Source organism: Pelodiscus sinensis, chromosome 8, assembly GCF_052426305.1.
Source record: "Pelodiscus sinensis isolate ZL-2025 chromosome 8, ASM5242630v1, whole genome shotgun sequence".
Lineage (NCBI taxonomy): Eukaryota > Metazoa > Chordata > Testudines > Trionychidae > Pelodiscus > Pelodiscus sinensis.
In genome coordinates, this window is record NC_143059.1 from 1,694,200 (window position 1) to 1,721,368 (window position 27,169).

The 27,169-nt window shown below is 43.2% G+C and overlaps 1 protein-coding gene across 1 annotated transcript in view; it reads right to left on the bottom strand.

The window, feature by feature from the left end:
- Window positions 1-1,894: 1,894 nt before the first annotated feature.
- The window catches only part of USP54 (ubiquitin specific peptidase 54), a 115,396-nt gene continuing 90,121 nt past the window's right edge, over window positions 1,895-27,169 (bottom strand). Inside the window, exons 16-23 of the mRNA XM_075935634.2 lie at window positions 24,946-25,119; window positions 19,855-19,974; window positions 18,489-18,681; window positions 14,713-16,151; window positions 9,087-9,205; window positions 6,664-6,801; window positions 4,460-4,646; window positions 1,895-3,424 (exon numbers count right to left, since the gene is read on the bottom strand). Coding sequence (XP_075791749.2) covers window positions 2,811-3,424; window positions 4,460-4,646; window positions 6,664-6,801; window positions 9,087-9,205; window positions 14,713-16,151; window positions 18,489-18,681; window positions 19,855-19,974; window positions 24,946-25,119 — 2,984 coding nt within the window. The 3' untranslated portion in view covers window positions 1,895-2,810. The remainder of the gene's footprint in view (window positions 3,425-4,459; window positions 4,647-6,663; window positions 6,802-9,086; window positions 9,206-14,712; window positions 16,152-18,488; window positions 18,682-19,854; window positions 19,975-24,945; window positions 25,120-27,169) is intronic.

The following is a 27,169-nucleotide window of genomic DNA, read 5'->3' on the forward strand; positions in this document are numbered from 1 at the left end:
CCTTAGCCTTAGGCACTGACTCTTCTACCATCTGGGACAAAGCAATTCCCTTCCTTCATTTATATTTCTATCTACAAGGTATTAATAGACTGTGATTCTATCGCCCCTGGATCTCTTCTTCATTAAACTCTACAAAAAATTTAGTTCACTCAGAAACAACAAGGAGTCCAATAGCACTTTAAAGACTAACATTTATAAGGGTATCTGAGCATAAGTTTTCATGAGCTTCAACTCACTTCTTCAGATGCTGAAGAGAAGAAAGAAAGACAAAGAAAGAAAAGGATACTGAGATGGGAGTGTGACAACAGTGCTAATTAAACCAGAACCCTTGGTTCACTCAGATGTTTATCCTTTGTTGTATTTTTCTCTAGTTTTCAACTGTTTCCCTACGTATGGGTCTAGACCTGAGACAGTATTCAAGATGTGCATAACTAAGCTCAGTGGCATCAATTCCCCCATTAATTATCCAAGGACAGTGGCAGAAATAGCATTTTAAATACATTTCCCTTTAACAGCACTATACTGCCAGGAGTTCCAGTTTCATCTGCCATTACCAGAGGACTCTCTAAGATTTCCCAGGCAGCTGCCCCCCTTTGCCTATGTGCTCTTTCTTTCCTGCCCTTAGGTTATGGTACATTCTTATTTTAAAAAGGCTCCCATTGCAATCCTAACAATTGCATGCTACTTCACAAGTCTCTACTAAATATTGATAGGTCCTTTTGTGATGTTGCCTCAGAATGGAGCATGCCCCAGTCCCCAGGCTTCAAGTCCTGTGGTCCTGCAAGAGACTTATGCCCATTAGTGATCCTCACAACAGCTGCCTATGGTGCTTGGGAGAGGCCCAATCAATAAATGCTGAGATTGTAAGCCGTTCAGGCCAACTACTAAAAAAGGAGAGGGACATTTGCTTGAAAGCCCTCCTTATGGGTTGGCCCTTTCCCCAGTGACTGGTGGTATCATTTGGAAGCTGGCATCAGTCACTGACCATGGCTCCATCCAGAAAGGCAGGAAGAGGCAGATTTCTGGACCCATGAAGGCAAAGGGCAAGCTGGGACATGATACAGACCCTGGTTCAGCAGTCCTGTTGACCTACAAGGCCCCAACTGAAGGCTGCAGTCAGGCATGCTCCTCACCACCTACTTCCAGCAGCAGTTTCCAGTTATGCTTACCATCTATGCTGGAGGCTCTCCAAATGGTTCTGGATATGATGCCAAGGCCAGTGCCACCCACTCTGGGACCCAACACAGGGGCAAACCCACACTCAGACCACCACAGTCCCCTTCCCAGCAGCGCTCCCACTCTAAACAGATGTCGTGCCAAAGATTGCTCCCTCACTATAGACACGCTTCTGATCAGGACAGACAGAAGGTCTATAGCCTAGTGTAGTCTGCTGGTAGCACAGGTACCAGGTAGCACAAGTGGTAGGATGTGGACTACATACAGCACCATAATGGTGCCTCTTCAGGGGCCTGCACAGCTGACCAACGGGTACTGCTAGAGGAAAAAAAAAACTTGACTGTGCACACATTCCTGCTTGGAACTAATATGAGCAATCACTCGAAGAACCACCCCAATTTTACAGGGGGAAATGAAGCATGGTGGTGCAAAGCAACTAGTCCACAAAGCAAGCAAATGGAGGAGTCAGGAACTAAATGTTGGATTCCTGATTCAGTCCTCTACTCTAACAAGTGCTTTTTTATAAAAGGTTTGTTAATTAATTACCTTTATGTCTGAAAGAGACAAGGTGAGTGAAGTAGTATCTTTTATTGGTGGAAGAAACAAGCTTTTGAGCTACACAGAGCTCTTCTTCAGATCTGGAAAAAGGTATTACCTCTCTTACCTGATGTGTTTCATATCCTGGGATCGGCACAGCTACAACAACACTGCAAACAACTTTATATGTAATTTTTTTTATTCCAGTTAGTGTATTAAAAACATAGATCAGAGTTTTCAGGCCAGCTGCTAAGTAAAACCAAATAAAAAATGAAGATGATTCTTACACAGGCAGTTAAATAGAACTATTTCATAGATTTATTTGAAAAATACTTACAAAAGCAAGTATGTTTGACCCTAAAATAGTTAAGCTTATTCTGTGTTTACATTGGTGTAATTACGTGTGCAGCATTAACAGTCATGTCTGTTTGAAGCATTTTTAGTCTGCCTGAGGGAAGTGGGGAAGTTCTGGTATAGTGTGGGACAATGTCTCTCTCCCCCTTCCTCAGTAGCAACTACAGCTGTAGTCTGGACTTGAAGTCTCAGCACCCTGAATGTTGGGTTTGTCTTGCCTAACACCAGTCCTGCTGTGTTTATATTTGCTGGAACCTGGAAGGTGGATCAGGTTTTCCTCCGGTAGGGAACACAAGAGGGAGGAGAAGAAAACAAAAGGAAAAGAGCATGTTGGCTTTGTATGCAATGAATTTACCATAATTATGTTTCATGCTGGAGTTCTTTAAAAACAGGTACATCTTTTCTTCAAATAAGCACGAATCTGTGAGCTTATCCATAGCCAGTGCCCCTTACACCTACTACTGACTAGAGTGCTTGTGCTGAGACTAGGATAGCTGCGAGTTCCTCCTTTAGCAATAGAGGGAAAGAAATACCATCTCCACATACAGTCTAGCTACATTTTAAAGACAACACTAGCAGAGAGTTAGCTGACTGAAGGGTTAGCTGCCTTGCTATCAACTGCACCTCAAGCAACAGCTATAGTTCAGACAGTCTGCTCACGATGGGGTGATCAATCCTGGGAACACACTGAGTGGAATAAGCCCACACCAGCCATTATTCTGCAAGGTGTCAGCTGCTGCTGCTTAAGCCATCATCCTTCGGTGCACATCCGAGGCAGAAGAGAAAGTTCCATCCATCATGTGCACTTGAAGTGTTCTCAGTCTACCAGGCTGAAGGGTATAGCTGTTCTGACGCCAGTCTTCTTCTGGGGGCATATCTACTCTCTTTGGTCCAGGGGGCTTAGTATGTGGAGGAGGCACAGGGCAGACCAGAGAGATGCCACGATTCCTAGAGAGCCGTTGTGGTACTCTGAAGGTGCTATAGTCTGTGCTAGGAGGTGGCCTGCAATTGACGGCATAGGAGTCATGCATTTTTTGGTGTCGGGTGGGCTGCTGGAGGAAACTTTCCTGTAACCCTTTGTCTGGCTGGGCAGTGTATCCCACCTGCAAAGTTTGTTCATCAGGCAGTGTTGCTGTTTGTCTGGCAGTGTGGCTCATCTGCAGCCACTGGCCAGAGACCCTTGATGCGTCATCTCCCATATGGTGGTCAACAAGAGGCCTCTGCCCTTGGGAAGAAGTGCATTTCTGAGTGCAAGGGATACTCCTGTAGTTCAGTGCCACACCTTGGTGGTCTTCACCTCGGAAAGTTTCACCCCCGTCAGGCACAACCAAAAGTTTCTGGATGTTCTTCTGATCTCCTGTGGGGAAAAGGGGGAGTTCAATCAATTTCATTTTATTTTCCTCTCAAAACCTCTAACTGTGGCTCACAGCTGATGTGAAATGGTAAGCTGAACCAACCCTACACTCCGGCATTTACTGACCTAAGATATGGAAGGAGTGAAAACTAAGCTGCATACTCCTTGCAATTCACTTTCCTTTTGTAATTCCACCCAGCGCCAAAAAAGAGCTGCAACCTCTCTTTCTGAAGGTGCTGTCATATGCACGAATGGAACACCAGATTTCTGTAATAGTCAGCACTTTTTGTAACATGTTCAGTGTCACTGAAGGAGGAGCCCAACAAGAAAATTGGAGACACATGTTTTGGGGGTTTCTGGATCATTTTCATGATGGACTCTCATGCAGCAATTTTTAGCATCAGTAGTAATTGTAGTTCCAACAAATCTCTCACACAAGTGATTTTGGAGGAAAGTATCTTATCTAATAGACTATAGTACTAATAGCTAGCTCCTCCTCAGGCATCACTTTCTGCCCCTCCCACAAACATAGTTAAGTATCAAAATTCTTTGGGTAAAAAATGTGGGTGCAATTTTGGGTCATCTCTGAGGAATGTGTGCGTCATTTATAGCTTCATTTCTTCTAATGTTAAAAACAGTGTACTGTAGTTAATGACCTAATAGAAATGGTGTGTTATAGATGCCATATAAATTAGTGAACAGAGTCCTATTTGATTTTTCCAGATGCTTTTGTTGGCCAGGTACCTCTTCATATGTAATGAAAACTACTATAACTATTGAAACAATTAACAGCCATAGCTCTAACCCAAAAGACTGTCCCTTTGTGTTACATCCATTTAGCATAGCATTCAAGCAGTGTCAAGGGGACAATGAAGAAAAAGGCAATTTATCCTTCCAAATTTCTGAAGGGATTCAGGCAGCTGGTAAAACCATCACCATAGCAGACAAGATCCAAAGAGCTGTACTTCAGCACCATCAGGGACAGCATCTCCAACAGCATTTCTGATCATGCAGGAGGGTGAAGAGTCCTGTGATTACCTGATGGTCTACGTGCCTTGCCCACCATGCTAGGCATCAGTGCATCATGGTACAGGTTCTGCATCTGGGTTGGGTAGTGGTGGGGATCAGAGGGCAACATAGAAGGATCGTGGGGAAAAGGGAGGGAAGTGGAGCTGGAAGAACGGTGCGTGGTTTCCTTTGGCATTTTCCTCACATTTGATGCTTCCTTTTGACAAAATGAGAGAGGAAAGAAACCACAAATGATGATTAAACACAAAGCTGGGTTCAATCAAGCAAACATGGTGGGGATCCAGGAAGGAAAGATGGATGAGTCACCACAACAAGTACGTGCATCTCTCTACAAAAGAGGAAGAAATGCAAGGTAACAACACTGCCCACCCCAGAAAGGTTCTTGGGTAACTAAACAGATCAGAAAACCCCCACCATCATACTCGCATTTCAGAATAACCTTGTGCTGGGAAAGGGAAGAGCAGATTGCTTTTTCTAATCACCTTATAAAGATTGGGCCACCCATGCCTGAAAATGTACATTATTGAAATGTACATCTCCCTTGCCAAACATGCTTTGCTAAGTGCTAAACAGTGATGGAAGACAAACTTTCTGACATGCTAGTGGAGTTTAAGCTTTTGCATCAATGCAAGACTTGGATAAGGCCTTACCTAAACGAGAGTTGCACTGGTTTAATTAAATAGATTTGAAAACAAATTTTAGTTAAACTGGTACAACTTGTATTATAGGATGAGGCCTAAAACTTGACCCATGCTATACATTCAGCCTTGCTTAACCCTGTCTTTGCAACTTGGTCTCTCCAAAAGCTTTATTCTGAAGCTTTTAAACAAGGCCAATGTTTTTAGTTTTTCTTTGAAAAAGGATAAACAGAGCAAGTGAAAAAAATCAGAACAAACCCAATACATCACATTACTGCATACTCTTCTTAAAAAGTTCCCTCTCTTTGAAGAAATCACTCTGTTAAATACTGACAGCAATCTGTTCCTGCTTTCTTCAGACTTACAATTCAACCAAAATTCCTCTTTTCAATTACATGAATTTTGTGGAACTCTGAAAGGGAAATATTACTCAATGCAATTAGACCCAGCAACATTCTTCATTCCCTGAATAATCAGGCTGACCAAGAGAGCATATTTTCTCCTACCCTTTGAGCAGTAGGGTCAGCAAGGCAACAACCAAATCACTTTGAATCCTTTCAGCTGATGAAGTAAAGTTCAGTTTACTCTAACACCATCTTTTGTTTAACTTTTTTAAATCATGCCTGTCTGTATTTCCTTTATGGAAAAAATACAGTGAAACTGGATATAATCAACCTTAAAAAAAACCAATTTTTGCCTGAAAATACTGTACATTTTTCAAGTTCCATATTCATTATGCCCAGTGCTTTTTATGTTTAAAAAAAAAAAGGGTGCCTGTACTCCAGAGGAAAAGTTGTTGAGCCCTTTTAAGAGATGTGGCCCCTTTAAGACACGCAGCCGAGCTGACTGTCGGACATTTGCGTACAGAAGTGCCGGTACGCTCCATTCTTTCCAGGTAAGCTTTGACTGGAGGGGTCAGTACTGCGAATGGAGGTGCCAGTAATGCATACCGGGCAGTACAACAGTCACAAAAAAAGCATTGATTATGCCTAACCTGAGACTACAAAGACAAGAGAGAAAAACATTTCTCTCTTTTAAGCTGTTTACTTTATGTAAGTGACAGCACTTTGTGTATAATCACTATTTCTTGATGAAGATATGCCTTATAAACACCAACAAGGAAGCAAAAGTGTCCTTGTACATACTGTTAAAGAATTCTTTTGTTAAATCACTGGGCTCTCTATTAAAAATTGGAACATATAAGTAATTCAATAGCAAAACCAGAAAACTTCCAACTGAATGTGCTCTTTACCAGGTTTCATTCTGTTAGTGCGCATTCATGAGCACACACATACAAGCTGTGGTTTGCACAGTTGTAGGTGTGGTGACTCTTACAGCAGCCAAGCTATCTGCTTTTAAATAAAAACTGACTTCTCCATCTAACAGAGAAGAAAGGGAATGACTCATTGGAACAAATTTTCGTGTTTCTGAACTGGCATCAATGCTGTTCAGTTGTGCGGCTTTCACCTTTCCCTCATCAACTCCACTAGCAAGTAGTAAAGGAAGAGGAAAAGCAGCTCCTAATTCCATCCTAACAAGTCATCTCTTTGCAATGTTGAGGTTCATACTACTTACAAAACTATGAGAGGAGACCAAGGTCTCTTCCCTGTTTGTGATGACTGTCCCACTGAGACTGCGAGCAATGCGACGGAAATTCTCTGCACTGTACATCTCCTCTTCTGGCTCCCTGCTATGGCCTCTGGCATATGCAACCTGCAGACAACATTATCACATTCAGAAACATCTTTTCATGGAAAACTGCACTGCACAGTGAGTCAGGAGAAGAGGTTGATGAGAATATGATGGACTTAGTAAAATATACTAATTGTTTCTTATCTGATGTCTCTCATTCAACTCTAACTCAAGAGAATAAATCAACTGAGTTTCTTAAGTTCTCATTCATAAAAATAGTATTCTCATAATCAGGTTTTCACATTATATACCATGGCAGATTTGTGCAACTGAGAGTCTATGTCTTATAATTACAGGCAGTCCCCGACTTACGCGGATCCGCCTTACGTCGGATCCGCACTTACGAACGGGGCTTTCTCGCCCCGGAGGTCGAGGTAGCGGATTGCTTCCTGCGAGCTCCAGGGTGAGAGAGCCCCGTTCGTAAGCTGCTCCCGGTGCCCCTGGTCTGCTGGAGACCGTCCCCAGCAGACCACAGGCACCGGGAGCGAAGCCGCAGCAGCGGCGGGTTCCCGCGCTTCTGAGGCTTTGCCAGAGCAAAGCCTCAGAAGCGCGGGAACCCGCCGCTGCTGTGGCTTCAGTCCCGGTGCCCCTGGTCTGCTGGAGACGGTCCTCAGCAGACCAGGGGCACCGGGACTGAAGCCGCAGCCGCGGCGGGGTCCCGCGCCTCTGAGACTTTGCCAGAGCAAAGCCTCAGAGGCACGGCACCCCACTGCCGCTGCGGCTCTGCTCCCCGTGTCCCTGGTCTGCTGGGGGGGGGGGCGGCGCAGCTAGTGTGCCCCCCCCCCCAGCAGACCAGGCTTTTGTTGTGGACCCTGGGGCAGAGCAGCTGGGGCGCTGCCGATTGGTCCTGCAGCGCCGCTCTGGGCACTACTGGACCAACCCGGCAGCACCCCAGCTGCTCTGCCCCAGATCCTGATTCAGCCGCTGCTGGTCAGTTTCAGCAGTGGCTGAATCAGGACACCTGGGGCAGAGCAGCTGGGGTGCTGCTGGTTTGGTCCAGTAGTGCCGAGGAGCGGTGCTACTGGAGCAACCCAGCAGCACCCCAGCTGCTCTGCCCCAGGCGTCCCCAAGTCAGCCGCTGCTGAAACTGACCAGCGCTGACTACAGGAAGCCCGAGGCAGAGTTGCTCTGCCCCAGGCTTCCTGGAATCAGCCGCTGATCAGTTTCAGCAGCAGCTGACTTGGGACGCTTGGGGTTCTTAAGTTGAATCTGTATTTAAGTCAGAACTGGAGGTCAGTTTCAGCAGCGGCTGAATCTGGACGCCGGTTCCGACTTACATACAGATTCAACTTAAGAACAAACCTACAGTCCCTATCTTGTACGTAACCCGGGGACTGCCTGTACTGAAAGACAGGATTCAAAGCCTTATGGGATGAGTCAACCCAAGAGACTGCTTGCTGCCTTGTGCTCCATTATGGTAGCTCAGATATGCAGGGCTGGAATTAATGACCATCCCAAAATAAAATCTGAAGAGTGTGGTAGCCTTCTCTTCTCACCATAATTATTTGCTTCCTTCCAACTCTGGTGATGTTTCGCAAGTGGTTTGTTCTATGCTGAAGTGGGAAATATTGGTTCTTTTTATCTCTTTCTTTCTGTTCTCAGCTTGATAAGCAGGTTCCTCCATTGGCCAACACTGTATATTCAATCTTTTTTTTTTCTTGAGATGCCTCTATGCTTTCAGATATAGGTACTAAAATATTACAGCTAATATTAAACTGCCTCCTCTCAGAGGAGATGTAGAATACGAAAACTGGGCAGTATCCACATGAGTCAGTGTGTGCTTGGAAGGTTCTGGAAACATCAGCACAAGAGCCTGCAAGGCAGCTACTGCTCCCTTGTCTTCTGCAGATGGTCCAACGAACATTACTTGGGCATTATACCATGTTAAAAACCTTCTACTTTCAAAACATGCATGATGGCATGATTTCTTATAGGAGACCGTGTCAAAGTAGCTGATACAATAAGAGTAGGCAATTTCTGGGAGTTATTAATGGAAACTATCTCCTTACAATGCCAAATGGTTCCCTGCAGTCTATGATAGTACAATCAGAGGTAGTAGCTCTGAAACTGTTTTGTGTCACATCCCTGAAGAAGTCACTATTTAGAGTGAAACACTGATCCTGAGTCATCCACTTTCATAATGCTCAATCCCAAGTAGGGCTACATAACATTCTGTCTTTAAAGTTCAGTATTAGTGACCCCTCTGCCTCTCATATGGAATTTTTCCACTTTTCTTGCTGCTGGAATGTCCAATTCCCTCACAACCTTCAAGGCCCTCTCCTCCCCCAGTAAAATGCAGGTGCTACCTTAGAGACAGGAGAGACAATGGGACCACAGAGACTGTGCTCAATCTCTGCTGTCGGCGTTTTCAAGCGACCTATGCCGGCTACAGGGTGCAGCTTCCTCGCAGTTATGTTTGCAGAAGCTGTGGAGTGAAATAAAGAAAGTGATGTTAAATTCAAGATCTGACGCCACACCTGTGGAACATAGTTCATGATCTCATTCTTGGCTCAAACAGGGAGTAAAGAACTATATACATAAATGAAGGTTACTTACCAGGCACTGGAGTCCTTTGAGACAAGCCCTTGAACATCCACACTTACAAGATCCAAGTGCCTTAAGTCACAGAATCTCCTAATTAAGAGTGTCCATTGGGGCTCCTCATTTCCACTTTTTGCACTAGCACAGGGTTTTACAGGTTTAAAAGGACTTGCAGTCCCCTTCACTCCTCAGTTCCTTCTGTTCATTCAGGAATTGTGAAATAAAGCCCCAAAGACACAGGGAAGGTGTGTAGAGGAATATGAACATGCTGAGGCACATCTCAAAGAACTTCTGTTACCAAGGTAAGTAACCTTCATTTTTTCAAATGGTCGCCCCACATTCTTATTTGTGGGAGTTTAACTAGGAGTACCACCTCAAGGAAGGAGGACTGAGGAGTTCTAAATTAACAAGGACTGCAAAAATGCCCAAAAAAGTGTCACATCACGAGTGACTACAACCTGTTATTCTCCCTAAACATGCCACAATTAAAGAAAGACTCCTGAAAGCATATATATAGCTTCAAAGAGCAGCCTCGCAAACTGGGGTTAAAGGCCACATGAAGTTATCCTATGGAAACCATATTAAGGCCTAGTTGAGCATATTTTGATACCTTCGGGTGGCTGAACACCACCTTGTCATAACAATGGTCTACATTTGGGCAACGTTTGAGCTTTGCTGGAAAGATCTCCAATCCCAATATGTTACCAAGATCTGTTATCCAATATATACAAGCTAAGCATAGTACATTCCACATTAATAGGTATTATATGTACGGTATTGATAGAACAACACTATATATTGGGTTTGGGAAGTTAAATTCACGTATGCTCTTCCCACAGTTACGTTCACCTTTGTCAAGCATTCCACAGTACTTTGCACTGCTGAAGTCAGCATTAGACAATAGATTTGTACAAAGCATTCATGCATCTTTGGCTTTGACCAAGTACAGATGGGGCATACTTTCATAGCTCATCAAAACGTGGAATGCAGCATTCAACACTAGATATCAGAAACTATAGATCAGTACAAAGGACAAAGCTGGCAGAAATGCAAACGTGGAATGCAGCATTCAACACTAGATATCAGAAACTATAGATCAGTACAAAGGACAAAGCTGGCAGCTAAACGTTTTTTGTGTGTAAAGAGTTTTGTAACTTGTAAAGTCATTCATAAATATTAGCTGAAATATATATCTCTGCAGCACACCTTCTACATGAGGTGAATGTGCTGCAAGAATCTGCTTCATAGGAGGAGGGTATTTAAGTTTCTTTTTCATATTTTACTGTTGTGTCTTTAAACAATCAATTTGGTTATTTGATCTCTTGAACATTTTTAAGAAAAAGCCATGAATACAGACAAACAATTGGCTACATCTTTTAGTCCACACACTCCATAAGCCATTAGTTTTGGGAGAGCACTTGAAGATACAGCCAAATCTAAGATCCATGAATATTCAACATATGGAGTCAGAGTTCCTGGATATGGATCATTAGGGGAGGCTAATGATCTGAATAAGATGGACACAAGAGACCATCATAATCAAGATTTAGGGAGTGGATGCTGCAGAATAGTACATTTTCAGAATATGGTATATGGACAATTAGTCCTTTAGGCCTGGATCTTATTCATTCTCCAGGCTGGAAGAACGGAAATATTTCACCACAGTATCCTCAGCAATGGAAAATCCATTTTCCTTTGCTACAGCCATTGTGACAAAGCAACTACCACAAGCTATTCCGGTGGTGTACAGAACCACCATTTTATTGATTTGGTTATTGGAGAGTGATCAAAAATTGATTATCTGTGTCCCAGAGGGTGGGAAGCTCACAACAACAACAAAAATGTGCCTCAAGATAGTCCAAGTTAAAAGCAAAGGAGAACTGTTTAAGTGGAATTTGATGTTGTGCTTCTCTGATGAATTTTTCCAGTTAATTGATAGCTGTATTTGGTCAAAATTCTTCTGTTCTTCAATTTCTCATCTGCCAGGAAAAGATGGTAGCTGCATCCCCAGGAAAAAGAAACCTTGACCCAACTGGCTAGATCAAGCCACCCTTTGTCATTTTCTGTAATACATTAGTGTGATGTTGTCCATCAGACTTTGGACAAATCTAAATTTAACCACAAGACTGAGCTCCAATAAACTGGAGAGTTATAGCCGATGGAGGTCACAAGTGTGAAAAACAACTTGAGTATCATGGTAAGAGAGACTCTTGTCTTTCACAGTTAAGCATCTTCAATGTCCTCTGAGACAGTGTGGCTCACGTTTTCATTGCATCAAGATGATGTGGTGGTAAGCAATCTGTATTCGCTCAGGAACCTTTTTTAGGTTTGGAGTCTGAAGCACCAATGATCCCATCTTTTGTGAAGGGATGAAAAGGAACTATTTATAGCAGATTCCAAGGACTAGAACAGCATGCATGTTTCCTGAGGACTAAACTGTACCTATATACACAGATTCCCTAACATCTGAGAGAAATAATTAGGATAGTCAGGCAAATAGTGAAAACCCTTTGTGTCAAAGAGAGGCTAGCTTTATTGGTAATGTCCTCTCCCACTACACAAGCCAAACAAGATCAAGACATAAAACAGGACTCTTTGCTAACTGGCTGTTCTTTGGCAGGAAAGAGGCAGGAACAAAAGCCTAGATCTTTGGAAAGAAATAGCATGAAGTTACCTTTCACACAGACTACCTGTCACCTTATGCTTCACTGGAAATGCTTCTCAAAGGAGGGACAGGACTATAAAAAAGAAGGGGCAGAAACTCCAAGGCATTACCTCCTTCTCCCTCCTTAACCATTGATTTACTGCATGAGACGGGACCTAGGCTATGTCTACATTAGCACTGAAGTTAGTATAAATATGTCCCACATGCATATGAAAAAAACAGTTTTCCCCACCCCCAGTAGCATGAATTACAGACAGAAGCACCAGAGTGGACAGTGCTAGGTTAGTGGGAGCAGCTTTTCAGGAGCTGCTAATGCTGCTCTTAAGGGAAGGTTTAATTAAGCTGATGGGAGAGCTGTCTCCATTGGCACAAAGTACCTACATGGGAGATCTTACAGGGGCACTGCAAACTCTTTAGTGTAGACGCAGCCAAATAAAGCAGCCATTAAAAAGAAGGGATCCTGGCCTAAGAAGTTTTACTAGTAAGACTGTTGAGAACATGTGGTGAGAAGAACTTTGCTTTGAATTTAACATAGCTTATTAAATTAGGCACTAGTTGCATTTTATCTTTATTTTCCATTTCTGACTTTTATGCCTCATTGTATTTACTTAAAACCTTGTTCTTCATAGTCGATCTCTTTTTTTATTGTTTTATTTAATCCATTGTGCTAAACAGAAATGTCGGGAAAATTCCATATGGGGTAACCATGTACATATCTATTAAAGAAATATAGACTTTATATGAATTTGTATTGTGCAGGGGTAGGCAGTATAGGACCTATATTTCTGGTGGAAAAAGCCAGTTCCCCCCAGCACCATCTCCAGGATGGGGGGAGAAAGGCAGGGGAGGCAGAGGCACAGCAGGGTACCCAGCACCGCTCTTACTACATTTAAAAAACAGAGTTGCATCAGTCCCAGAGCCCATCCCGAGGAGCTACCGTAACTACAGTTTAGTCCATTGACTACTTGATTAGCTTATTAACCGCTACTTAACATCCCTAGCCCAAACTGGAGGTTACAGTAGCAAAGCTGTGTAAAGAGCACCCTAGGTTATAGGGGACAACTATTTATTACTCTGGATTGTCCTTTGGGTATGTTACAGTAACCTGACCCTGAATTAGGATGAGAATTGGGTCCTTCTGAAACTGCAGTTGACAGCACTAGACTTGGTCAATCCTGAGAGTTTGGTTCCAATTATGCTGATCTCAAAATCAGTGGTGCCCTAGGAATTGAAGTTGGTCAAACTGGCCAACCCAGAGACCTCAATGCCACTCATATGCAAACCAGACACACTTTGGCAAGTGATTTTCCAGGAACAGTGGTGCTGAATCATTAGCACTGGTTTTAGTCAACTCAGATGGATCCAGAAACTTCATGTTACGAGCAGAGTCAAGGTCCTCAGAACCAGACTAGATCAAGGCATCGAGACCTAGGGAGCTCAGTGGCAATCACGTTGAGCACAGAACAATTTGCCACCTTCCAGACCCTCAACACTAGACTTAGTCATACTTGGAGAGATCTGGGGAAACAGTACTACTTCAAACAAGTGATTCTCCAGACCTAATAGTGTTGGCTCCTTAGAACAGTATTTGTCAACCCAGACTGAACCAAAGACCTCCGTTCCATTTGTACGAGGCAAAGAGCCATTCTGGTGAGGGTTATTTCCAGACAGACATATTTAGTCCATGAGGCCCGGAGCATCTCTGTCATTGGAGGGATATTTCTCATTTTTACAGGTTCAGCAACACTTGTGTCAGACAATCAGCTTTGCTTAAGAAAAAGAAGTGGAGAGAAGGATGACTATCTAATTGGCAAACTACAAAAATAAAAAATATTGCCCTGAAGGACAGAAGAAAGAAAACATGTTAAATGATGCACTGAGGACACTGCATACTCTCCGAGCAATTTACACCTTTGGGGATCAGAAGGAAGGGAAGGGTGTTTGGGATCACTCACTGTTTTACACTCTTGAAACTGTGACTGGGGAAGAAGGAGGAGTGGCTCAAATGGACACTGTACACTAGAAGATACCAAGAGCTTGAGACACAGGTGTAAGGATCCCACAAACAGGGATGTGCAGAGGTACTTAGGAGGGAAAAAAAGGTACAAAATGTGAGCAATCAACATTTTTGTATAAATGCTTTTATACTGTTTTATATCCCCCAATAGAAATTCTACAGTGTGAACTTTGTCAATAATCAGACTACTGTAAATTATTTTAACCAGATATGATGTACCATCTATGTATACATAAGCAACATAAATATAGTAATCCAGGGTGTGGACATTTACATTTGTGCCCACTTGTGCATTAATATGGCATCTTACAAAACACACCAGAAATCTGTCCCTCCATCATACAGATTTGCCATATAGTTCAAATTTGAACTCTTCTCATTCAAGTCAAGGCTTTGTCTACACACAAACTTCCATTGGTTTAACTACAGGTACATGTGTTTAAACAAATGTAGCTAAACAGGTGCAAATCTGCATGTAGAAACTCTTATTTCCATTTTGAAAGGACTTGATTTTAGAGAAATAAACTGAAATATAACCCATCCTCAGTGCCAAATAACGTCTACGGACAAACATGTACCTTTTTCAGTAAATCAGGTTATACACACTCCTTAGTTAAACTGGTGGAAGTTTGTGTAGATGAAAGGTCCAACCAAGTCTTGCTTCGTGATAAAACATTAATGAGATCTAAAACAGTTACACAGTTCTCACCTGGCTTGCTCAATGGGAGCCTGGAATTGTCCAGTCCTCCTAACACTGGCCTTCCAGTGAGGCTAGCCTGATAGAGGGACTCCAACTCAGAGATTTCCTGCTCTATGTCTTGACTCCAGTGTGGGTGAAACTGCACTGGATTCCTGTGCAGGTCATCTCTGATTGTTCCGTGATCAGAAAGGAGTGGATTCCTCCCTGGCACAGGAAGCCATTTTGTATTTTTACAGCCCAGCTGAGAACTGTAATATCTAGTGACATTGTCCACCCAACGGTCCACAGGCAGAGAAGCATCCATGCCAGTAGCAGCTCCATAATCCACCTGTCTCACACCTCCATCATGAGTGTGCCTTTCCTGGGAAAGTGCGGGGTCATCTACATTCTGTCCGCCTCTTCTACACAGGTCTCCACAGTGTGATCCAGGACTCTTAGAAGTAACTAGTTCAGTGCTAAACCTTTCCAAGGAAACAAACCCATCCCTAACGTTGAAGGAGGAGTGCAACTTTTCAGAAGACCAGGCTTTGTTTTCTTGACTTTGAGGGATTAATTGCCTGTGGCTTGAGGCTGAAGAATTGGGGAATGACTCCTGTATCTGCCCTGGAGACTTCTCATCCTGACAGACTGCAGCAGCCCACCCTCTCTCATGTGCACCTTCTTTCTGGGACATTCCATGCAGTCTCTGAAACTGCTCTGCCAAGGAACGAACATGCCCCTTCATGGCATGGGTCTTAGATTTGCAAGTCTCCACATTACTGAAGTCATCCTGCGGCAGCCCTAAAGTTTCACGGTTGTTTGCTTGGGGGTGCCTGTTTGCTGTCTGGAAAGTAGCCTGAGGGCACTGAAGTGACAGGGATGAAGCAGCAGAGATCATGGAATGACTGTCCCCTATCTGATCTATTCTAGCAGGCACTTCAGAGCTTGACAGTCCATAGCATGGACTGTGTGGACTGCTTTCACTAGGAGATGATGTTTGCATTGAAGGGGGACAGGGAACTAGTGTATGCAAAGACCCAGAGTTGACTGTATTAACATTAGTTTTGTGCTGAGGTGTAAGAGTAGCTGTAATGTCATGGACGTCTTGTAGCTTGCTGCTGCAGTCCCTATGGTCTTCCAGCCCTTTGGATGGGGCCCCATCAAGATCCATAACATGGTGAGCATCATTCTCAGTCCTCGTGGGTCTCTCAACCAACCCATGCCCATAGGGAAAAGAGGGAGCTTGGTCACTGAAATCAGCAGAAGCAGCCTGGAAGATAGGAAAGGTCCCATTTGAAGGACTGCTTGCAGGAACAGGTAGGGAGGAAGACTCTCGATAGAATGATGAGCGTACTTCATGGCAGGAAGCAGGTGGGCAGAAGAAAAAACTGGACCCAAATTCCACTTCTCTGTTGGGTTCCAGTGGTACCTCCCGGCTCAACAGTACTTGGAGCGGGCGAGTCTGTTCACTAAAATACACAGAAATAGTAACCAACTATTAGTAATGCTCTTTTTAAAAATTATCCCTAAGGCTATCCCCCCGATGTCCACCTCAATTCACTTCTCTTTGCACAAACAAATTAAAAACTTCTCAGCCAAAAGAATTGCTTTTGTTAATTTAACATCTTCATTTTCTTTCCTTCCTACTAATGAGTGACACTCTCAATCTATTTTATTTTTTTCAAATATTAAAAGCTAATTTTTATTATAAGAGTTTATTGTGACATTTTTACAACTGTTCTAAAGCATTCTGTGCACTTTGGCTAGGGGCTTGAGTATATGTGGGGACATTATAAAAGTTTAAAAAAATTAAAATTAAGTATTACAAATTCCCCTCCAAAATTAGTCTCTCCAAGAGATTGCTACAAACCATGCAAGAGAATCATTATATTTATGGTCTTAACAGGCAACATTCCTCTCAGGTTCTCTTTTCTAAAGTAATGGGGAATAACTTTGGGAAGGAGAGAAATAGAATAGAATGCAAAACATTTTCCTTAGTTTCCTTCTCATTTTTTTCAACTTTGAATTATTTATCTAATAAATTAACGAAAACATTTAAAAGCATTAAAAACCATGTGCACTTATCTTACATAAAATATATACAATGCATGTCCTTGGGTCACTTTGAATTTCTTCTGCATTAATCAGCATTCTAGTATGCAACTAGAAAGTCACAGGAGTCCAGGAATCATTTATATGAATAAAATTAGAGGTCTGGAAACAACTCTGACAGACAGTGATATCTCTGGCAAACTGAAAACTGCTGCTGCTCAAAGCAGCACTTCGTGTTGGTTAGATTAATGCTCTAACCTTAAATCTGGATATGCAGAATGATGACAATGTGCAGCTAAACACTGGTGCATAATTCAGATAATTATTTCCTATAGGATCAAAAAAGACTATTGTGTGACTTCAAGCCTGATCCAGAAATAAAATCTACCACGCAGAAGATCCAACCTAGCATTCATGGGGGGATAGCTCTGAGTAACAACAATTATGCTTTTTTAAAAATGTTGATACATATCAAAGCAAAGACACAAAAATCAAGATATAATCAGCCATTTTTCACTGAATACAAAGTTAAAACTCACTGCAGTAGAAACTTATTGTACAGAGTAGTAATAGGACAGCTCCTTTAGCAGGGATGGGCACTCATGCAATATATTTGAGTTTGATCCCAAGAAAGATATCTTTAATGGTAAAAATGCATCTGTGCTTTAAATCTGCCACTGCCCAATGTCAGCATTCAGTGTTTCTCCTACAACAGAGGGCACTTTGGACCACTAATTAGCACAGGGATCTGCTTTCATTGTTCATAATTCAACAGCTGCAAGAACAGAGCAAAACCCTGAATTATAGCCTTTTTAGGTACAGGTTTCGGCATTTCTGTCCCTGCAGGGATGCTCACATGAGTGTCCACCTGGGCATTTGGTCGCAGAGCATGTCGTTGGGGAAGTGGAAGGAGGAAAGAAATAGATGCAAGCTGGGCAAGAAGCATTCTAGAGGTGGCAGGGGATGGCAGAGAAAAGAGGGTCAAATGGAGCTACAACTAGGTGCTTGGATGGGCTGAGTAAGATGTAGCAGCAGAGACTCAAATGGAGTAGACAGACTAGAGTAGAAAAGCAGAAAAGAAAGTATCCTGAGGAAGAAACTGGAGAGACTGCTAAATTTGACTAGAGACAACTGTAAGGCAGAGAACCTGGCTGTGGGACAGAGGTAGCATCAGGACGATTAGTCAGCAAACAACAGGAAAGTTGACAGGGCAAGGACAGGTTGTAAGTGAACCCTTTTCTGCAAGAGCTGCACCAGTGCACCAATGAAGAAGTGGACTAGAAGAAAAGGTTCAATGCATGTTTCCCTGCTAAGAGCACTGCAGACATGCGACTGCCCTCCACATGGTAGTTATTTCAGGGCATTCACTATAACAATAGTTTAACTCATTTCAGCTCTGAAGATATTTGCTAATTTTTCTTTTTTAAACCTTACCATTTCACCTTAAAACACATCTCTTCTTTTAACAGTCACTTTTCTGTTGGTACACAGGTCTGTTCTAACAGCGAGAATTAATTTCTAAACGCCTCTTATTACAGGCCTCATTTTGACTTGGCGCACATAACCTAGCCTACTAAAACCATGGATGCACTTAAGTGTGCTTTCCTATAACATGGTATGACCTGAGCATGCCATGAAGAAGAATGCTACAGGATTTTGAGTAACCAGGGGAACACACAGTTCACTACTTCTTTCTAGACCATGTTTCTGGTCAGTACAGCTCAGATCTGCTCTACTTGATATACTTGGACTACCTTGTAGATTGGGTCATGGTGCCCCCCTGTCGTGGGCGGCAGGTTGGTGGCGGCGGCGGCGGCTGCGATGGCTGCTGCTGCATGTGATCCTGGAGGCTCCGTGCTTTTCGGATACAGATTTGTAGCTTCTTATCGACTAAGGCTCTGCTGTGAGTGCTAGAGCTGGCATCATGCATGGCAAGTCTTAGTTTAGCTAAAATGCAAAAGAAAACAGCAGAAACAAAAAACAGAAAAAAGGACTAAAATTGAAAAAAGAAAAAAAAGATGCAGCAAGAACATAAAATATGGACCATGCAAATGCTGCCACAGAGAAGTTTACAAGGATGCTTTCATTTCCATTAATGCACATTCAGGTTAGCCATGTGTCCAACAGATTAACTGAAACTAAACCAAAATGAGTAAAAAAAAAAAAAAAATCTAGTTTTTAGCCAAACCCTCCTCCTCCTAACATAGGGTGGGTCTTTCTCCAGCCCTCACAGAAAATGCTATATCATTCTTCATCTTCCATCTATACAACTCCTTATTCCCATATCATGGTTCTTTTATGTGCACAGAAACTTGGTCAGGATTTATAATCAGAGCATAGCCAGGTGGGATGCAGGCTCACAGAACTTTCATGAGAGCTGTATCTTGATCTTGTTTTGTAAAACAGAAAAGCCAATTTCTATAAACATATTTTGCCTTAGCAAATCCATGGTATTACCTGTTCTGTTTTGCAATCTTACTAACCAGCAAGTGGGGAATGGAAGTTGGAGTGGGATAGCCAGCCAGTCAAATTATAAAATACAGAAACAAACAAAAAAATGCTGTAGCACATAACTCCCATAATTCACAGCAAATATTTAGCCCTTCAAAATCTTGACGCCGCCACTTCCTCCTGAGATGTGAATAAGTACAGCACAGTTCATTCCTTTTCTTGTTGGTGACAGGAGTCATCTTCTCTCATGCTCCTTTTCTACATACTGTACTGACAGGTTTAGGGCTTAAACCCTCTGTAATTTGGTCTCTGGACTGGGAAAACTGCTTACTGTGTATAAGAAAGCAGGAGAAGAATTACCTACTAGGTGCCTGCTGAAATGCACCAATTAGCAGCAAGACAACAGACATCCCAGTGTTCTTACTGCCACTGCACTAGACACAACAGCCCAGAGGGAGCCAAGCTGGTGGAGGGGAATGGGACTAAAATCCAGAAATAATGGTGCTTAGAAAGAGGAACCACTAGCTCCAACCACACCAGTAGAAACCAGCACACTCCTCATTTTCCCACCTGAGAATTTCAGATGACTAGTCAGTAAATTTTACAGACCTGTTCTGTGATATTAGTAAACTGCCAAAAGCACAGTAACTCAGGCAATTAGTTACTTACATATAGCTTCGTTACAGAGAGCAAGAGCTGCAGCACAATCTCCCTTCTGCTCCTGATGCAGCGACTCTTCAAAGACTGAGTCTGCTTCCTGCATGGACCTCTCAAAGCCATCACTCCTCCCTGCAAGGGGCAGCACTCTTCATTTCATTTGCATTCTTTTTTTTCCTTTACCCTTCCTCCCACTTGTTAGCACAGAATCTTTCCATATGGGAGTCATTTGTAGCAGCCTACCTGTAGAGGCTGTACCTTTCCCAAACTCTTGTTCCTTTTTAAAGGGTATTAGGATGTTGAGGAGCACTGGGGACTGCAAGAATCACAAACTCTGAGACTGGGTGTGGCATACCCTTAATTAACACAACTGTCAGGATCAGGTAATCATAAGCACTGTCTGATAAAAGGACTGTAAGCCACTGTTTGTGTGTTTTACTCAGGGTAACGAGGGATTTTGCTGCAGATTGTTTTGGGTAAAGTAAGTGTGTGCGTGCATGTACAGAGACAGGCAGAGACAAGAAACAAGAAAGCACAGTGTGACCCTGGAAAAATGGGAAAAGCTAGAGAGTTTGGGGGACTGTTTTTGGCTAAAGAGGCTTGGGATACTAAGATACTGCTCCTTTTGTTCTTGGTCCTCCAGTGTTCAGAGAAGCAGGACTTTGTACATTCCTTTAAAAAAAACAAGACTGCATGAAAGAAAACACCAGACTGTCAACCAAATTATATTCTCTGTGATTGTCTACAGCAGAAAGTTATGCTGCTTCAATATATTATATGATTTTAAATGGATTTTAGTTGCATTTGTGCAAAAGATCAATTTACATCAATTAAGAATCAATTTAACCTAAACCAAAATAAGCTACATTTGACCTGAAATAAGAGTGTCTAACATAGAAGGTTGCATTGGTTTAACTTAATCTGTTTAAAAATCACATCTTATGTAAAGCTTTCTGCTGTAGACAGAACTCCGTTATAACCATGTAAATCTGCTGACTTCAGTTGAGTCACTTCCAATTTACACCAAGGTAACAGAGCAAACTTTGGTATTATATCTCCAAATTCCAGTCAGTGCTATTTCTACTACTTTACTGTTGAGATTACAAAGTCAAGGCTTATTAGCATCTACACCAATGTCTGGAGCAGTAGTTTTACTGTAAATGACAGGCTTTGGCCAGTCATTTGAAGTGACTTATTCATGTGACTGTTAACAAACTGGGAATTTTTGGATTAATTCCTTTTTTGTCAGAACATGCTGATTCATCAGAACAAACTTGTTGAAGAAATATATCTGTTTCGATTCCAATTTTGTCAGGAAGATTTTTCAGGTCCAGGATAGAATTTCTGATGAAAGTGACAGATGCACTTACCCGCTCTGCACCCCAGAATAGCCAATAATAATCCTCTCGTTAGCGCTCTCACCTCAGATAGTGGGGATCCATCTTCAAGTCCCTGCTCCAAATGAGGCAGAGCAGAGATGTGAAGGTGGATCTCCCCTACCCCAGCTGAATGTCCTGAGCTACTGGCTACTCCATGAGTAACTTTTGTGAAAAAATTCAGGGTGTAGTTTTTATTCTGAAGGGGAATGAAAATAAATGCCAAACCTTCAAAACTGTTTGGAAACAGAATCCTTTGTTTTAGAGCAGTGGTCCCTAACCTTTTAGGGCTGCTGGGTGCCCGGGTGCAGGGCCGCGCACGCACCGCGTGCCTGGAGCGGGACCGCCCATGTGCCGCGCGCCCAGGGCCAGCACTGTGCATGCACCGCATGCCTGGGGCAGGGCCAGCCCCAATCACTGGGCGGGTGCACATAAATGCCCCAGCGGGCGCTATGGCGCCTGCAGGCACCGTGTTGGGAACCACTGTTTTAGAGTATGCCAGAAGTCTTCTCTGTACTGAAAACACTAGAGCAGCACCATTGTAGCACTTCAGTGTGATGCTACCTATGCAAACATGAAGGGTTCTCTCAGTGGCATAGATAATCCACTTCCCCAAGTGGCAGTAGCTAGGTTGATGAGAACATCTTAACATCACTTAGGGATGTGGATATTTCAGATGTCAAAAGCAACTACTGTTACAGAAAAAAAAAACCCACAGTGTACAGCAGGGGTGAGCAATAATTTTTGGCAGAGTGTGGCGGGGCGTTGCCCTGCACTAGCCCTTTAAGGAAGACCTGGAGTCAGGGGGAAGCCCAGCTGAGGCAAATAAGGAGGGCCCAGTTGGAGACTATAAGAGCAGCTCCTGAAAGGAGGAGAGATACCTGCCTGCCTGCAATGAGAGAGGCTTTGGCCTAGCAAACCCAGGCTATCCAGCCTGAGGCCCAGGGTTGCAAGAAGGCAGTCACAGAGGGCAGGGCTCGCATGGAGGCAGCCCTAAAAGGCCGGGCTGCAAGGAGGCAGCCGCGGTTCTGCAACAAGGCAGCTGCAATAGGCTGGGGGAGTTCGAGCCAGGGAAGCCCAGGCCATAAGACCACAAGGCAGGGTTGCAGGAAGCAACCGGGCAGGCAGAGGCGTGCCTTTGGCCAGGGAGGAATGGCCAGGAGAGACTGCTGTCTGCCCGGAGACAGGACTAGGGAGGGACTGGTAGTGGGCCACTGAAGCCTGGAGGGCGTTGAGGAACTGTGTGTGCCAGGCACCACCCCTGCAGCTTCCACTGTCTGATTTCTGGCCAATGGGAGCTGTGAGGATGGTGCACCCCAACTCCAAGGTGTGTGCAAAGACACTTGCTAGCAGCAGCTGACCACTTCTGGAAGTAGCGTGGCTGGGGCCACAGCAGGCAGATTGCCTGAGTGCCCCGCTACACTGTGGGACTTAGCAGGCTGGAGGGAAATGTTTGGCAGGCCTGATCGAACCTCTTTGCCATATTTTACCCAACCTGGCGTATAGTATGTCTCAAATACCACACAAATGCTGTGGCCAGACTGTGTTAACATGCTTGCAAACCCCTTTCCAGCAATTTTAATGACTAGTTATCTCCAACACACCTTATTCCATGTGAAACAATTCAGAGGTGCCTGGGAAATGATACCTACTTCAGCAGACTGTAATGAATATCAGAGCCTTTCACCCACTAATGCACACTGACCACCATAAGAAGCTGCTGGAGTGCAGAATGGTTCTGCGGCCTTAGGAGGAGGAGAGAGCAGAGCACATGGAGGAGGAGCCGAGAACAGGGAGACAAGACCCACAAATTCTTTTTGAACAACTTCAAAAAGTGGGGAAAAAAGGAAGGTGATGACCCCTGAAAAGTACCAAAACATAGGCGAGCTCAAGAGAAACAAGATGTTCTGACCTACGGACAACAGGTCTCAAGCCACTTATTAGAACAGCATACAAAATTGCTCATGAAAATTTAACAATGCATGCCAAAATCTGCTCATTTGTCCTTTCTTGTGAAGGCAGAAAAATTAATATTTCACTTAGCCAAAATAGAAAGCCTACTTGACATGGGTAACATACATTTCACTACCATATACAATTCTTATTTTAAGAACTCCAGAGAAACCTAGTAAATGCAGATGTGCTGAGTATGAACAAGAAGTCAGGTAGATCAGTAAGTCAAAACAGCAGCATTTTCATAGGTAAAATGTGTGACCACTGAAAGCCAGACTCTAAGCAATTTACACTTGGCCAACGCATGGGCAAAACCATTTATTTAGTGGAAGGAAAATGGGACAGAAATGTTCTGGAGTCTTGTGCATAAGCAAGCCATGAACCACCCAGAAGGTTCAGGAGCCATCTAGCCTCCCTCGCTATCATGCCAGAGTTCATGGCCCCCAAATACCGTATAACACCCTTGGATGTTAGGTGCCTTTCTAGTATGCCAAACAGTTGGATGTTTCTAACAATATGTATAGTGGGCCATTACCCAGGGTCAAATTGGGACTGTTCCCAGTGACTCAATGAAAAGGCATATTTTTCTGGAGGCTGCAGCCTTTTATTTCAAAATCTGAATTTAAAAAAAAATTAAATCAGTAACACTTAAGTTTGTGAACAGACACTTAATACTATTAACCAACTGTAACTGATATCTGCACAATTCCGTAGACCGCGTGAGAAGACAAATCAAAGAATGGTGAATGCCCTCTTCATTTCTAGGGGTCATTAACCAAAGTCTTATGGCAACAATTAGAGGTCAAACTGGTAACTATTGCACTGTTGATCACCATGCAAGATTGGAGAAGCACAAAAATTGTGAAGATCTCCTGCCAATGCAAGTGGAAAAGGCCACACCAGAGGATCTACAGTTACTCACATGTGGCATCCTAGCTGACCCTAAGAATCCTGTAATGTAGGTATGGTCTTTTTTAACACTATGGGTACATCTACATTTTTTTTTTGAAAGAGGATATACAGATGCCATGGGAATTTGCATATCTTCTTCCGATCTCACTTTCAAAAGAGGATCTTTCAAAAGTGAAAGCAGTCGATGCGGTTTTTTTCCGGGGAAAAAACCCTTTTTCAAAAAACTGTGTAAACCTCATTTTTTAAGAAAGAGCTTTTTTTCTTTTGAAAAATGTGTCCTCTTTCGAAAGTGAGATCAGAAGGTATGCAAATTTCTACAGAATTTGCAGATCTTCTTTTTAAAATAGAATGTAGTCTAGAAATAGCCTATAGGTGCACCACTTTCCTGAGCGACAATGTTCTTCTTTCAACCTGGACACAGCAACTCCAGGAATTAGGCCAGGATAGCTATGGATTTAAGTGTGTTGGGGAAAAAAGTCAGAGCTTGGAGTGACACAGCAACACCATCCTAAATTTTAAGTGTAGCTCAAATATTTGTTTTGGTAAGTTGAGTTTGGTGTTTGGCCAGAACACAGGTTTTTTGTTGTTGTTGTTGTTTTTCCAAAATTAGATTATTTTGCATTATAAATTCAGCATTCTCTTCCTGTTCTCCACATTTCTGATAAATTCTGAGACCATCTTGTCTCGCCATGGGAGACTACTGTTGAATAATTGTAGAATTGTCATGGGGAAGAAAAAGCAAGAGACTTACTGGAAAAAATCAAAAGACCAAACACACCTTCTCCACCTCCCACATATGCAACACTATATTCCAAACCCATCCAACACCCCACACCTGCCACATCCAGCCTGGGCCAATTACCCTGGTTCTGCAGTTCATCTAGGTCCATGAACCTGCTGGGACGGGGATTAAAGCCCATTGCTGCCTCCAGTTCCTTCTCCCGTTTCCTGCGTAGCTCCTGTTCCTGTGCCCTCCTTGCCACTTCCTCCTGTAACTCATCCAGTTCGCTCTTCGATGGGGCAGGCGCTTCTCCACCTTCAAACACCAGAGAGAGCCATGGGTACTTTCAGTGGGTGCCCCATTCCCAACACGCACACTCTGCTGTAGCAGCAGCTCAACTTGTTTTGCTCTTTTAATCTTCTGTAAGTCCATTTTATATAGGAAGCAAGGAAAACTTGAAGACAAAGGCAAGTGCCACCGGAAGCACACAAAAGGCAGCACTTAGTAAAAAGCTATTTTATTAATTTAAATATTATAGCTTACATATTTTATATTAATTTTTCTAAAAGATTTAGAAATGGGAAAGATTACTGGATCATTTTAGCCTACTTCCTTGCCAATTCAAGTTCTCCCCCACTATATGTTGTGCTTTGTACATTTTATCTAGTTTGATGTTCAGATGAGAAGTGGGTGAGGAAATATCTTTTATTGGATCAACTTCTTCTGGTGAGAGAGAGCAGCTTTTGAGGTACACAGAACTCTTGTTTAGGTCTGGGAAACTTATTCAGAGTGTCACAGCTAAATACAAGATGGATCAGATTACTCAGCATAGTAAGTATTTAGTTATAAAGGACAAAAAAAATCCAGAGACAGTAAAAGCTGTGTTGTCCAGCACTGCAGCAACCCAAACGCTTTATAAATCAGCATTTCTAATCTTCATGGAAAGTCCAGTTTATAGTCAGGTTGGTGCAGCACTGGCAGGCTCCCCACCTTGCTCACTATGGTTCATTGGTAGCAGCATGTTCCTGTTGCTCCTAGGTGGAGGAATGGCCATGAGAGCTTCAGGGTGCGGGAGAGGCTGCAGGAGGAGTTTTGGGGTGCTGGATCCTGGGGGTGTTCACCTCAGGCAGCTCCCAACTAAGGGCTATATGTCCCTATTGCTCCTAGTCAGAGGTGTGAACAGGCATCTCTGTGTGCTCCCTCCCCCCACTGCTCTCTATGGCCACGCTTCCCAGCCAGTAGGAGCTGCAGAGCCAATCTATGATCTAATAACACAACCCCAGCTGCTTCCACCTCTACCCTTTCTTCCCTATGAATGGACAGGTGTTAATGGACCACTGCACTTTGTTCAGCATATTTCAAGGGACAATTCAATCTACTCCACCTTGTAATTTACCTGTGACACTTTGAGACCTTGTTTACTCTACAGGTTATTTTGGTATAATTTATGTCACTCTGGAGTGTGACTAATCCACAGCCCTGAGTGACAAATTACACTGACCTAATCTCCAATGCAGACAGTATTGTCAGCTACTACCTTTTGTGCAGGCAGGAGCTTAGCTGACGGAAGAGATCTTTCCCATAAGCTTAGAGTATCTCCATCACAAGCACTATAGTGGTGCTGCTGCAGCGTAGACATAGCCTGAGTAAATTTCCCAGCTCTGCAGAAGAGCTCATACATTTGTCTCTCTCATCAACAGAAGTCCATCTAGTAAGAGATAGTATTTCATCCACCTGGTCTCTCTAATATCCTGGGACCAACATGGCTACAACACCACTGCATGTTCCAAATTATGCAGTGTCCACCACTTCACTTTTACAACCTTACTGTCCTCTTATTTGGGGGGGACATTCAACTTAAAACGTCCCCACACTAAAATCCCTCCCATTATTCCTACTTATAAGCCCTTCATCCTTTTCTTGACATTGTGGGTGTTTACATAGCTCCAATGTTCTTGCAGCCCTCTATAATTATCTATGCTTCATGTAGTCAGTCCTTCCTCAAACCAATCCCACTAGCACCCTAATCTTTGTGTTGCTTTTCATGGTGCTGACTTACATTTACTAACATACAAATTGCAATATTCTAGATATGGTTGCATGAAAGCCTTATGGAGAGGACTACTGACTCATAATTCTGTGACATAACACCTACGGCACGAACTTTAAAAATCTCTTTAAAAACATCAGTATTTAAGGTTCTCTTCGTAGAAGCAGGAGGAGAAACTTTAACACCAATAATTCATGATTACAAAAGGATTTTATTAACTCGCTGTGGGTATGTCTACACTACAACCCTAGTTCGAACTAGGGTGGTAATGTAGGCAACCGGAGTTGCAAATGAAGCCCGGGATTTGAATTTCCC